Raw genomic sequence first — 15,677 nt, 5'->3', positions numbered from 1 at the left:
CAAAATTTTCAGTTTTGGGTAAACTATCACTTTAAATTAACAAATGGTCTGCTTCACTATCTAAAAACATTATTTGTCATTCATAAAACGTGGGTTAAATATTAATACACACTAACCCTAATTTCACAGACAAGGCTTAAAGGGTTAGTTCACCCAAAAATTAAATTTCTCCCATTAATTACTCACCCTCATGTCATAAGTTTTTACTTTTTTTGGAACACAAATGAAGATTATTTTAATTAAATATGAGCGATTTCTGTCCCTCCATTGACAGCTACGCAACTATCACTTTGACGCTTCAAAAAGTTCATAAAGAGATTGTAAAACGAATCCACATGAATTGAGCGGTTTAGACATACATTTTCTGAAGAGACCCGATTGCTTTATATGATGAACAGATGAATGTAGGCTTTTATCCACAAATAAACATTGATCAGTGAACATAAACAGAAGCTCAATCGAACTTGCTTGACACGCGAGAACAAACCGCATTGGTTTTTGTTGAAGCTCAAACAAGAATGAACCTCATTGGTTCTCACACGTCAAGCGAACATGTGGTGAGTTGATGAATGTTTATGTGTGAATAAAAGCCTAAATTAAATCTGTTCATCATATAAAGCGATCGAGTCTCTTTAGAAAATTTGGACTAAACCACTCAATTCATATGTATTAGTTTTACGATCTCTTTAAGACATTTTTGAAGTGTCAAAGTGGTAGTTGCGTAGCTGTCAATGGAGGGACAAAAAGCTCTTATTTGTGTTCCAAAGATGTTTTGTTAGGGGGTTGGAACAGTTAGATACAGTTGAGAAGGTGGCAAATCACAGTTTAAATGTGGAGGATATGTGGATTTGATGCGTTTAAAACTTTTACTGCTAGGTTAATTCTCTTCTAAGTAATATTTAATCAAACATCTAATAGGTCTCAGAACATTCAATTCGATTTGTGCCTCTTTACTTAGAACTAAACATGCGTAAAATTCAGCAAATTGCTGGGGGTATGTGGAGGAAAGCTGTAAAATAGAAAGCATGTGTAAATGTAAACCGTGGTGTATGATATACCTCCATAATAATGGACAAAGAGGATCTGGGGTTTTACAGTAGTTTTATTTTAGTTTTTACTATCTGACAGACAAAGTGCTCAGAGAACAACATCAAATCACAAAATCACATTTTGTCAACAGAGAAGGGAGTGCTCCCCTTCCCAGAAGCTCCACAGTTTGGTCTGCTCCGCCGTTTACAACCAATACAAGTTTATTATTCATGTAGCATTGTCACAAATATGGGGAGGAAAGGGAGAGCATGATACACTCAAGCACACAACACAACAGAATACAATTCTAAAATAACTGTCCTTGTTTTCAAACTAATATTGTTAGTATTTTATATTAAATTTCTTGAACCGTAATCACACATCCCAGACAATGCATTAATATTACATGTGACAACACAAAATAATATTCCTCAGAGTCAGGAATTAATAATGTTAACTAGCAACTATATATTACTTCATTTCATTTTCAATTATGATAAACTGCACTTGCTGGGTACACTGATCTGAACTCAAGTACTCGCATCATCCACGCATCATTATGAGGACTGGTGAGGCCATACTGCACTGAAAGGAACGTGACAAGTCAACTCGAGTGGCTGGTGCCTGAATTGGAATGACTTTAAATTGGAATAATAATGAAAAAAGTCTGACATACATTGACATACATTTGCTAAGGGCCCACAAAAAAAATACTGTTTCCTTGTTTTTAGCATGAAACCACGCCTAGAGCTCTTCAAAAACAAAAATAATCTTCTGTGTACCTTTAAGTGTACCTTTATTTTTCCCATTTCTGTTTCAAAAGTGTAATACATTTTAAATAGATATATAAGACATTGCAATGACAACCCTAAAGTACAGAAGACAGCGCAGGCCTGTGATTGGTTGGTGACAGGAAAGGTAGCAGCTGTGCACTATACTATTGGCTGGCGGAAGCTGGAATGTTGGGAAGCAGGATGTTCAGTAGGAATGATCGGCCACGTAAAGGGACTGTCCTGCTGCTCCACCGCTTACACTGGAGACGTACTTGCCCTGAGCAGCCAATCCATTAGCCTGAGGAAAGTTCACAAAGGTCAGTTTATGTTGCCTGAATCAGTAGTTTCAGACAGGCCTTACATTAACAATAACAAAACAATAATTGTAACCCAATAATTACAAACAGATTCACATAGCTCTACTGTTATAAAATGTTGTATATTATATTACATTTATTATATTATTTTCCAGTTCATGTTTGTCAATCCATATATTTACTAGAAAACTGTCATTAAATTAGTGATATGATATAGTGATGTAGCAATATTTTGTACCGAAACAGCAAAATAGAAATTTAAGTTTTCATTTAGTCGAAAACTAGGGCTACACAATAAAGGTTAAAGTGAGAATCATGATTATTTTGCTCAAAAATTATAATCATGATTATTATTCACGATAAATAGTTCAGTTTAAATAATATCAAGCTATTCCAGAGAAAGATAAGTTAACACACATATGCGCTTATTATATAATATTATATTGTTTTATTATATTATTATAAAAAAGGGTAAACTAATAAAGGCCATTTCATATTTCACTTCACCTAATAGGCCTGTAAGGTGGCGCATGGACATCATTTAACCAACTATGATGGCTTCATCAAACGGAAAATCAATACAAAAACTGTGGCTCATAATATGAATTAGAATAATTCCAAATGTTACATTTTTACTTTCTATTGTAGCATAGAGGTATAAGTGCCTTTATTCACCAACCATGATCGCAAACAATATGGACGAGATCCACGTTTGAATTTATTACGTTTGTCACAGATTTAGAAGCAAATCGCATACGCATGACACTTTCATTCGCACAGAATTTCACAATGGACAGTGCTAAACTTCCACTTGCATGTTTGTCGGTGTTGTCAGATCATCAGCGCTTTTTTACAGCCCAGAAAAAAAAAATAGAAGACGGGAAGGAAAATTATGACAACGCTTTTGCGTTCACTCGCAAATGTTTGCATTCCCCTGAAAAAAATTTGCATTCACTTGCAAAGAACACAAATGTTTTGCGAGGGAACTGAAAGGTTCTCAGGGAAAAATAAAATTAACTACTTTTGGCTGAATAACTTTTGCAACTTTAATAAGGATTCATCTATATTTAATTCATACAGTGAAGAGAGACTATGCAGTGTTATTTTACATTTGATTATTCAATACCTAATCTTTAACTAACCGCTGTTAGATCTACCTGAAAAACAGTTAATTTGCATCTTTGTTCTATTGTGTTTATTTGTGCAACTGCATGTAGTTTGATTAAACAGTCTGTGATAAAATAAGAACAAAAACTTGACTTTATTACTGTTTTTATTTACTAATGCTAAATCCAGTTATTTCAATAGGAATCCAAGCAATCGGGAATTTTGCATGAGCGGGAAAGATTTCTCCACAGATTCAAGTTGTTAATGCAGATTTGCCACACTGACCAACAGAAAACTGCTTGGTTTGAAAGCGACTCTATTGACACTATTGACAATGGACCTTATTTGCCTGTGAAATTTGGGTCATTTGACTGCACCTTAATGAGGAAATGATTTGAATAACTGACCTCAGCACGCTTGATGAACTCCTCTGTGGCGGCCTTCTCGTTGTCCTTGGACCCGCGCCAGGCGTTCAGGGCAGAGGCCTGCAGGGCACGTCCGTAAGAGAAGGTGAGGGCCCAGGGTTTTTTCAGAGGGCAGGTGTTGATGGCGTTCAGGTTGATGGACGCCTCCTCCTCACTCTGACCTCCAGAGAGGAAAGTCACACCTGCCAGGAAAATGGGACTGTGATCTCAGCACATAATGTTTACTGCTCACACTTTTCAAAAACATGATGTTTCCAGAAGTAACTACGTTATTGCGCTCCTCGTATTCTTAAATGCCCAGCAACCTCATTCTTTAGGCCTCAAAACCAGTGAATCAAACAGCTGGTAGTTTCCCTTTAGACTCACCTGTTACTGCGGGGGGAACGGTGCGGCGCAAGGCTGTCACTGTTGCCATGGCAATCTCCTGGTTGCTGTATTTGGTGGGGCAGGAGTGACCAGCTGTCACCATGTTGGGTTTCAGCAGAGTTCCCTCCAGATAGACATGATGGTCAGACAGGGCCTTGTAGCAGGCAGCAAGGACCTGGAAAAACATGGGAAATAGGTCAAGTAAATGTAACCATGCATCATGCCACAACCCCTTAAAACAAGTCTGGTTTGAAATATATAATTTGATTTCGCTTTTTACGTACCTTCTCTGTAACATACTGGCAACGCTTCAAGTCATGGTCACCATCAGGTAAAATCTCTGGCTCCACAATGGGCACAATGCCATTCTGAAATACAAAGACAATATTACGTAAAAAACAAAACACAACACGTGCCACTCCACTGACTACATCTCTCATATCCATTCATTAGCTTTGACAAAATATCTCAACATTTAAACCTTTGTAACTTGTATTTCTGTATTTCAGTGTTAGTTTAGTTTTATTTATATATTATTGTTGTATTTATTTCTATTTTTATTAATTTGTTTTATATTTGCATTTTAGTTTAAGTTTGTGCTTTTGCCATATTTTTTTTCTGAAATTTCTATTTGGCTTTAATTTACTTTTTATTTCAGTTTGATTTAGATAACGATTTTTAAAGGGTAAGTTTTTGATTAATATTTTTAATGAAATCTGAGCGATTTCTGTCCCTCCATTGACAGCTACGCAAATACTACTTTGACGCTTCTAAAAGCTCATAAAGAGATCATTAAACTAATACATATGAATTGAGCGGTTTAATCCAAATTTTCTGAAGAGACTCGATTGCTTTATATTATGAACAGATTTAATTTTATGCAGAACATTTGAGCTTCTGCAGGAACCAATAAGGTTTGTTCTCACGCGTCAAGCCAGTACTGTCTAGCGAGACTGTCAATGGAGGGACAGAAATCTCTTCGATTTTATTAAAAATATCTTCATTTGTGTTCTGAAGATGAACAAAAGTCTTACAGGTTTGGAACAACATGATAGTGGAGCGGCTAAGTGATATAATCGTTCAGTTTATGATACAAGCGTGAAAATTGGCATGAGCAGTCTCCATGGGTCACTTGACAAGAAAATTGTCCGAGCCACTTGAAATTTCAAGATTTTTCATTTTTCAAGATGGCCGACACCTTAGTGGAGCAGTTAAGTGATATAGTGGTTTATTTGGTGATACAAGCATGAAAATTGGCATGAGCAGTCTCTGATGGTCACTAGACAATAAGCCACCCACAGCTACTTGAAATTTCAAGTGGCTCGGACAATTTTCTTGTCAAGTGACCAATGGAGACTGCTCATGCCAATTTTCACGCTTGTATCATAAACTGAACGATTCTGCCAAACATAAGCACTTAGCCGCTCCACTATGAGGGTGAGTAAATGAGAGAATTTTCATTTTTGTGTAACTAAACATGAACTAAACCGTTAATAGTATTCATTTTAGTGAACAATAACAACACTGCTTTAAGATCAACACAAAGCTGGCCAAGACTTAAGAAGCTCACCTGCTGGCAGATGCTGGCGTAGCGAGCCAGGACGTTAGCGTTCTCCATGATGGCTAACTCTGAGGGAGTGGTCTCACTGATCTTCAACACACAGCGCCACTTGGCAAAGTCTGCACCGTCTTTCTTATACTGAGCACAGCGTTCTGACAGGCCATCGAGCCCTTAAGACAAACAGGTATCCCATTGACATAACACCATAACTGCCATCCTTTTAAACAAATAAAATAGCGGTGACTGTAAGCTTACCCTGTGTTGTGGTCTCTCCGTTTGTTCCTGCCAGAGGGACGACACCTTTGTCAACCTGAAAAAGAGGACAACCTGCTTTAGGATCAAACGGTCACCGCTGCACTGCTAATAATCCACTCCTAAAAAAGTAAATAGTTGATTCGGAAGAATATTTCAAATGTACATTTACACAAACACATCTTCAATCTACAAACAGCTAAAAAGGTCTTGTACCAATTAGAATACTTGGCTGAGGCAAACATGAACAACCTCCATTAACCTGATAATCTTACCCTAATCCTTTGCCTACTGTGTCATCTATAAAGTCTTCCCTCATACATGTGTGTGTATATAAATATATTTACACACAGACACAGACACACGGTACCGGCCAAAAGTTTGGAAACATGACTACTTTTAATGTTTTTGAATCAGATCTTCAGAATCAGAAATCATTCTAATATACTGATTTATTATCAATGTTAAAAATAGTTGTGTATAACCTGTGATACTGTTTTCAGGATTCTTTGATGAATAAAACGTTTAAAAAGAAAAGCATTAATCTAAATGGAAATCTTTTGTAACAATACACACTACCATTTAAAAGTTTGGGGTTATAACTCTTTTTCTTTCATTTTTTGAAAAATGAATTTTTTTCAGCAATGTGTTACATTGTTAAAATAAATAAAAATGTGTTAAATTGCACTGCAATTGGATTTACATTATGTAAAACTGAACTGGGAGAAGAATAGAGTAAAATTTACAGTTACCAACACAATATGTATCCGATATGAATAAAACACATCGTCAAATTATAATTGAAAAGATTACTATTGCCGCTTCCAACAGTGTGCAGTTTACACTATAAATGTATTTTTTTTGCTAGTACTTGTGTATTTAAATATCTTTGGTTGTAAACACTGAATAGTTGTGAGCTATTTAAAGCACATTTGAATTTAGCAGCTGATCACGTGACGCACTGAACGTTCTAATCACAGCACTGCTATTGTTCTTGTACCTTGATTCCCACAACCATGCCCCTGTCCTTGATCACTTTGGCAAAGCATGTGCCATCATCAGCGTTCTGATAGAGGGTCTCGTGGAAGAAGATAACACCACCAATGCACTTGTCAATGCGCTCGTCGGCACAGAAAAGGAGCTGGCGATAAAGACGGCGGTTCTCCTCTGTGTTCTCCACGCCGATTGGGTTCAGACGCTTTGCCATACTACCTATATAGATGCAGACATACATATCATTGTGTTAGTCTGGCAGAAAGCAGAATGTCTTTGCAAAATGTCTCATTTTCCAAAGAATGACAGAACGTCAACCGTCAACATGACAGGGCATATTCTGACCTGTGGACTCATCTGCAGCGAGGATGCCCTTCCCAGGCGCTACGATACGCTGAGCGATGTCCTGAAGCTCCTTCTTCTGCTCAGTAGTGAGTGCGGGGTATTGGTGCGTCATGATGTCTGTGACTCAAAGCAACCTGCAACAGAGGAAGAGGAGACACGACTGTCACTTCATCCATCTCACCAGCAACTTCACATATTGAAACAAATCTGTGTCTATATAGATTGTCCATCCATCCATCAATACATCTATATCTACACACACACAGACACACACACACATGGCCAAAACTCATGTCCTGCCTAGGAAAATTTACATTTTCATCCTTTATTTAAATATTAGTACAATTTGTTAAATATTTTGTAATTATATTATATAGTTGTGTTTTGAATCAATTGTACGGACATCATTTTTGACCAGCCTGTCATTCAAGAATTTATGAAATTATGAACATGCAAAAACAAGAGAGAACCAACGTAATATTAATAACTGATTATGTTGTAAGCTAGTCAATGCTTTTTCATAAGAATTTAAAGTAAAACCTGTAGCTGTAGTTTGACTTTAATTTGCCAAATAATTTTGTCAGATAAATACATTAACCAAGTTTAGCATTTACTTTTTCCTTCAAATTTAAAATCATTTAATATTTTCCTCATATTTAATCGAACTTGTAGAGTCATAAAATAAACAAATATCAGTAAATAAAAAAAACAGTAATATTGTGAAATATTATTAACTTAAAATTACAGTTTTCTTTTTTCAATCATGTATTATGTTATGCAATTTCTTCCTGTCATAGCAAAGCTGAATTTTCCATTCAGTGTCACATGATCCTTCAGAAATCAGTCTAATATGCTGATTTTCTGCTCAAGGAACATTTATTTTAGATGTGGCAAACAGTTGTTCAAGCTCTTAATTTGAGAGTCAGAAGCAGAACGTGACTCAAATGTGAAACTGGCTGGCAGCGCTCGCGGCAGCTTAGAAACAGTCTCACAACAAGGAACAATCCGTCTCCTGGAAACATCTAACTGCTGGCTATGAATAAACAAATCTGTGTCCCATTATTCAGTCTATCTAAAAGTGTTGGTTAATATTCCTGCCCACTCTTCCTCACAGCTCTTCAGTGAGGCTGAATTGCATAATACTGACTAAAGCCATGATTATGCAATCACAGTTCTCTAATCTCTGCTGTCAATCCCCATTAGACTTGCCCCACTGTCTGCGACTATCTGTTGCTACTCATATGTAGAGAGCTAGACTGACAAAGCATTTCATTTAAAGGGCACAGGCAGAAAGTGATAGGATTATTACTTTAGCATAATTTTGAAAAGACTTATGGAAATTATACATTTTAAAGAATATACTGTGTGACCTGAATGTGTTGTTTTCGGACACTCAACTGTATGTAATTAAAAAATGGCAAACTGTATTATAGGCCTAGTTGAAATTTAAATTAAGCAATTGGTTAAACTTGAGTGCTTTTTTGACCCACTTAAAGGGAAACTTCAGGATTTAGCATTAAGCTTTGTATCAGTAGAAAACCTATAGTATTTTCGAATTATCATGCTTTCCCCCCTCATATCCCCCTGAGAGAGAGATTTATGTATTTTTTGTCTGGAAAAAATCCTCCGATGACGCAAAAAATCATCATTTTGCGTCATCGGAGGATTTTTTGGCCAGAGGCTAGAGACTACAGCCAGTAGTAGGAGCTGTCCCGCATGTTTTCAACCCGCCCAGAGGGTGGGATCTCACTCACACAGAATGTACAAACAGTGTCAGCCATCTTTTATTTGGAAGCTAAGCTAACGGGTTCTTATTCTGTGGAGAAATGGTGCGTTCTATTATTGTCAACGAACCGACTCGGACCTCGGATATGACGTCACTTCAACACTTCAAGCGTTCTGGTATGTTTTGCGCGTCCGAGTCGGAGAAAAACATGGACGCCACCCAGAAAGCTGTTGCTATGTAGCTCTAGCCGAGTACCAGGCGCTCCAAAATAAGTAGCACTATGTGCTTCACCTAGTAACTAGTTTACCTTCTGTTAGCAACGCTAGCCACGTTAGTAACACCTGTTTGAAACAAGGCTTCATTCAATATTGCACTCACAACAAGACCGATTCCCACACCCACAGGCAGTGATACGGACGCAGTAGACGAGTGATTAAAATTTAAACAACGTCATTTAAACAACCAAAGCGGTACACAAACAATGAAAACAAGTCACACAGGGCGCAGCCATCTTGGATTCCGTCTCGGAATTCTTGCTCGGTGTCCTCACGGTTGTCCAAACTTCCGAGCGGCAAAATCCGAGGAAAGGGGGCGTGTTGGTGCGTGTTGCTAGGCAACGTCTGTCTTTCTAGTCGGAACTCCGACACGGATAAATAATAGAACGCAGCAAAAGCTGAGTAGTGGGGTTACCATACATCCTCTTTTTCCCTGACATGTCCGGCCATCGAGATCGTCCAAAATGCCCGGGATTCAGCTTTTGCTTTCCGCGGTCGCCATTCATTGTTTACATGCACACCTTTTGTTTCAATCTAGCTGAATTCATTCCGATTGGTGAATCTGAATGTAGTGTTTACATGAACGCTAAACAAGAGATCATTTGATGTGCGTTTTACCATTGCTAAGAAAATTCCCGCTCCTCCGTGAGAGATACGAGACCGGTGCGCACCGTCTCACAGCTCATCAGTAATCACGCCACCGGCCTCACGTCGTTCTCCCGCGGCCCTAGCCTCGTCCTGCTCGCCACAGTAAACATGATGAATGGCGACTGTAGAACGCAAAAGCCGAATCCTGGACATTTTGTGCGATCTCAAAATCCCGAGCAGACTTGTCACGGAGACTCACTAGTAGCTTAGCTTTGTTGTTTAACTGCTCTCTAACCGGTAGGCGTGGCTTGGGAGTGGCCTCCTAGGGCAGCGAAGCAAGTGCATTCTGGGAGTTGTTGTCTTTCATCCACATGAGCCAAAAATACATTTTCTGGCTTTTCTCAGTCTAGAAAGCTCCAAATTCAAAAATAATTTCACATTTCTACTACATAAATGACCCAATTTAAATACACATTAATCTTCCCAGAGGTGAAGTATCCCTTTAAGTACATCTTTAATATTATAATTGCTTCTATAATCTTTGAAAGTGTACTACTAAATGTACTGACAATACTGACAGCATTTGTGGTAAACTAATCGTCATTATAAACAAAGTATTTATTTAATTAAGCTCCAAAAACGGCTCGTCTGGATATTGGGTGACGTCACATGGGCAAATGCATTTGCATATGCCTGCCTCCAGAACAAGACATCGACAAATAGTTATACATCGTCGCACTATAGGCCCCGCCCCCTGGCATTCAGTCGCTTAACGACTGACAGTTGCCTACACCGGGTGTGAACGCCGCGTCAAAAGTAAATATAACCCATTATAATCACTGATTCTGTCTACACTGGATACAGTATACAGATGCACATTCACTTTCTGACGGATCTAAGTGCTTGAGTCTGTCGACTATAGGACAAATGGAAGAGTAAATTGAAGGGTAAAGGATTGTTCACTTTGACGTGTCCAGTTTAAACAGCTTGTTTGCTTCTCTTTAAAGACTTCAGAAGCATACCAGCTTCAGGAACAAGTAGATGGTTTGTTTTTAATGCCGCCCTGGATCGCCAGCAACTGCATCGCAAATAGTAGGTAAATGATTTTTATGATGCTTTGTTTGTAAATGGTTTTATATACATAATGTTTTCAAAATACGTACTCGCATGCAATGGCGAATGGCCTTTGATACTATGCAATGATGTTAGCCAATCATTACAGAGTTAAGCCAAAGTCCTTTTCAAGACAAGTCATTTCACTCGGCGGCCATCTTTGAAACGCCTCTCGGGCATGAAAGTGCATCTCTTAGAATGGGGAAACATCAAATTTTCCAAAACTGTTCGCCAAGCTTACGATTAAACTTCATAATTAAAATTACCAATGAATTCTGATAACAACTGTCTCAAATTTAGTTTCAACATTTTTCAGGCTGGATAAAGCTAATGTGCAGTGAAAGTCTGACTGTTTCTATAGGAACCCGGAGCTTCTAACGGCAGCTGCAGTGGCGCGATGACTTCACCAACTGGCGATTGGCTATTATTTAGAAGGCGGGACTTATTTCCGCCATATTGAGCATTGCACTTTTCCCCATTCAAAACAATACGAGTGACGCGTCTTGTGTTATTTTATAGTCTTTGGTTAAGCTGCCCCTAAAAAACTGATCATTTCAGAGAGAGGGCCAGAATGAGGCTTGGAAATAATTGTTTTTCCACATGTATATTTGAGTTTTTTGTGAGTGCAAAAAAACGTTATTTACATTAGAAGTGAACCTCAAGGAACATTAAAATAAAATAAAAATCCACATCATAACCCCTTTAAAGCATGACAAATATTATTAAAACAATGATATAAAATGGAATTTACAAAATGCACTTTTAAATGTATACTTGTTAAGTGTGTTACACACGCGTGTTAAGAAAAAGATAAAAGTGGACTTTTGTTATATTATCAACAAGTACAGTTTTACACTTTTAAGGTTTAAGGTACACTACAAGCACAGATTCAATGAAATGAATTGCACTTCTTTTTCACAAAGGTTCTTTTCTCACTCTCAGTGACATACCATATTTATGACTTGTATTTTAAATTGACTGCGCAGTTCACGGCTCGTCTAAATCTCATTCTATGTCTTAATAGTCTTCCCGGTTGAGTGCTCCCCCATCTCTATGCTGAATGGAACGAGCCTAAACCGGCACAAACTGGCTGGTCTGTGTCGATGTAAATCACAGTTGGATGCGCTCTGGCTATAAGCACACCAGTTTATGCACGCAGAAAGAGAAACCCTTCACAGATTGTCCTTAATTGAGATTTTACTGAAATGAATTAATGTGGGATTTAATGAGGGATTAAACAAATCAGTTATTGGTTTCAAGCCGGTTGTTGCTCCTCGACATATAGCATCTCCGCTACTGCTGTATTTCTGTGCTAGCAGATGGTTTATCACAGCATTACTGAAGAGACAGGAAAGCACACATCTCTGAAGCTCTGTGAATGATTCCAACTCATTGGTTTTGTCGAACAATGGAAGTTTCCACTGGAAAACACAGCCTACGGCTGCCGCTCACCTCATTCATCACGCAGTTTCAAATCGTTTTGAGTTCTGCGAGGGATGTGTTACAGCACGCTTTTACCATTCCACTTCTTCACTCTGTAACACTGCAGTACAAAACTTCACTGTCTGGCTTTAGTTTGAGCAATGCTAATGCTAAAGGCCAGGCTGTACTGGCTTCATTGGCAATGTGTTGTGTGTAAAGGACAAACAGAGGTCATTTTGATGTATGACCACAGTCAATGACGCATGATGAATAGGTGTCCACTGGTCCTAATTCAAAGGGACCTTAATTTGCCCTTTGCTTCACAATTGTTGTCACATAAAGCATGGGATAATCTTTGTGTACTAAACCTTATGTACTAAACTGTACTTCAATACAGGTCCATATTTCAATTTTATGTTAACAAATAATTACATTATTATTTTAGAATTAAATATTATTGATACATATTTGATCATTATTTATTAATTGTAAACTAATTAATTAATTAAACTAATAACTAATTTATTGTCATTTATTTGTATTTTTAAATTGTCATTTAAATGTAATATTATCAGAGTCCTACAACTCACTTCTACTGGGTAGCTTTTATGAGATTACTTTGTAATTATTTTATATTGAGTTCTTGATAGCATGTTTTTATTTTGCATCTTTATGTATTTTTACTTTATTTTTGTAAATTGCTTTGAGATAAAGATGCTATAGACATTTTTTTTTTACTTTATTATAAGATATTATTTAGACTGCTTGCTAATTTCAGTTTATTATGAGACATTTTGTAGATGAGCTCCATTTAAACAACAGCTTCTACAAAAAACCACATTAGCTATCCATTTACAAAGCATCATCTGTGTTTGTTATGCAAGTGAATATATTTGATGAGTCACGATGTCACTGTTTATTAGACACTGCGCTTCTAAATCATTTAGTTAAAGTATTAATTTTTAACTGTTTTTAAACAAATCACACAGTGGATCAAATGAATGTCTACAAGGCATCAATCTGATAAAATGCTTGAATATACAAGCTAAAAATAGCAGGATGAAGGAGCTAACCGGTCTATAATCAGTTACGGCTGTGAAGAACAAGCCCTTCAGACTGTTGCTGACACCTTTTACCAGTGAACATACAGTTCTAATGCTTCAGAGCCAACTATAAAAAGAAAATACATTTTTATTCAACCTAATCTTTAAATTAGGGATTGGGTAGCCTTGCAGAAGATGCTTCTCAAAGAAAAGGCTTCAGGCATAAGTGACAGCTGATTGTTTCAGTCTGTATCTCTTTGACAGGATCGGTTTCACTGCACCGCATCATGCGCAACAGTGACCGCCCATTTTTCGAGACAGGGATATCTGCAGGTAGGAGTAACGAACCCCTAACCCTCCCCCCACACCCTAACAGGCAGTCTTTGCGACAATTCGTCACGCCCAGAACAGATAAAAATACAGAAGAAAATACGTACTTGGACTTGATTTTGTCCATCTGGAATTTATTGGATGGTTATGGTTTGCTATTGGTCGATCTCAAGTGAGTCATCAGAGAAGAGAAGTCGTTGCAAGGGTGAGAAGTTATTTTGATTAAAGATTATGAGGGCAGATTCATTAAAAAAAAAATTATGTGCACAGATAAATCATTTATAAAAAACAGGAATTGATGATTCTGATTTTGACATCAAGTTCAATATGGCAAAATATCCCTTCATTTAAAAGGCGCAGTTAGAGTGTCTGCCCAGTTCCTTAGCAACTATTTCAGTTTCCATTTTAACACCGACTTCTCTGATTGGAGGATTTCACTTCAGGAGTATGGGTAGTGTAGTTCTTTACAGAGTAATCTGACTATTAAACTATTTATTTTAAATAAAAATAACTCTGACTTTCTCAATGGAGAAAAATGACTTACTGCGTCAATAGGCCTAGAAACGTATCACATGTTCAAACAGATGTATTATGCATGGAGAATTACAATAGTCATGCAAAATATATAAGATATTACATAAAAGAAAAAATAAGCGTCAAAGGCCACCGTTTAGAGAACCGTCCTTAGTCTTCATCATCAGCTTAGCTCGTTTAACCTTGAAACATGCACCTGATGTGTCCTCAGAGAGGAGAGACACCATCTTCAGCACGTATACACGTCACGGGACAGGATGATGAGTGAACACAGCTCGCGTGATTCATTTCAAACATTCCAGACTGCTGTGACGCACCGCGATGCGCGCGTGCGTGCCGCGTTGTACTTGCGTCGCTAGCAGTGTAACTTAGATGAGATGTTAAAGCGATTGAGGGGAACATTTAGAGTGATGGACATCTTTGACAGATTCTAAATTGGATGAAAATTGTTTTAATAGCGCTTTCGAGAGGATGGGATGTTGTGAGGATGTGTATTAAATCTGAAGGACACTAGGAAACGCTCTTTTCATCACGTTAGCTCACGTCCGCTAGGCTAAGCTACACTGATGTAAGAAATGCCTACGTGCAGATCGGCCACGCTCCCTTCTGCAGACACCAGTCTCATCCGTGATGCTGTATAGACCTACGCATGAATACGATGTTTTTATTTGCGTATTCTGTGAAATAAACACTGTTCGGGTTCGGTTTGTCAGTTAGCTAAGTTACACTAACGTTACATAACTTATACGGAAGAGAGAGATGATGATGGTGTGACGATGATGTGCTAAGGATGACATTGAATGTCGACATGATGATGTTTGTCTCTTTATGTAGTTACTTTTTGAGTCAAAAATGAACATTTCACACTGACATTAATGAGACCTGCTTTTATATGTTGGACGTATCTGCTAAACGTATTAATCATTGTAACGTTACCATGATGGAGAAGGCCATTGATAACGAGATGAGAACCACCTGTCAGATGACGCAGTAACTTGACATCAAAGCAAATAAACGTTTTTTTTTCTTTTAAATAGTACATTTAAACACACACGCACATACGTTTTAAGTACAATTCAGAAGGAATTAACAAAATTATATTCAATATAAAAAATTATCTGATAAAATAATGACATGCCATCTATGAAAGTTGCAGTGTCACTATAATTACACGCACACATATTTATGTATTTATTTCAAAAAAAGAACTTACTCACTTACCTGATAAGGAGAGTGATTCAAAAGATGCCCTGATGTCGACTGCCTCCAGTTTCAATGCCGCAACGCAACGTGACCGCTTAGAAAAAGCAACCCACGTAGGGGCGTGGCTTTGGTCACGACCTTATTTTAATACTAGTTAATATTCATGACCCCTTAAAGTGACCTCGCACGTCGACAATGACATCACATTGCTTGAGGTGTGTTTACGAGCACGTAGGCTTTTTAAAAAGTCAAATGAAAAATTTCTGGATAAATAG

General features: G+C 37.7%; 1 protein-coding gene across 4 annotated transcripts; it reads right to left on the bottom strand.

The window, feature by feature from the left end:
* Window positions 1–1,083: 1,083 nt before the first annotated feature.
* Window positions 1,084–15,521, bottom strand: aldocb (aldolase C, fructose-bisphosphate, b). 4 transcript variants are annotated; one of them, XM_081391075.1, is made up of 9 exons: window positions 15,421–15,521; window positions 7,169–7,302; window positions 6,831–7,042; window positions 5,834–5,888; window positions 5,588–5,748; window positions 4,302–4,385; window positions 4,018–4,192; window positions 3,634–3,833; window positions 1,084–2,100 (listed from the first exon to the last, which is right to left on the bottom strand). In XM_081391075.1, exons 2-9 carry the CDS (start codon window positions 7,278–7,280, stop codon window positions 2,008–2,010), a joined length of 1,092 nt encoding a protein of 363 aa, XP_081247201.1. In that variant the 5' UTR covers window positions 7,281–7,302; window positions 15,421–15,521; the 3' UTR covers window positions 1,084–2,007. The 4 variants fall into 4 exon arrangements, with proteins under 4 accessions (XP_081247201.1, XP_081247202.1, XP_081247204.1 ...); XM_081391076.1 differs by having other exon boundaries at window positions 15,413–15,476; XM_081391078.1 differs by having other exon boundaries at window positions 15,417–15,476.
* Window positions 15,522–15,677: the final 156 nt, after the last annotated feature.

This window comes from Scardinius erythrophthalmus, assembly GCF_964197995.2.
Source record: "Scardinius erythrophthalmus genome assembly, chromosome: 17".
Classification (NCBI taxonomy): Eukaryota; Metazoa; Chordata; class Actinopteri; order Cypriniformes; family Leuciscidae; genus Scardinius; species Scardinius erythrophthalmus.
This window is presented reverse-complemented; position numbering and strand designations above follow the sequence as displayed.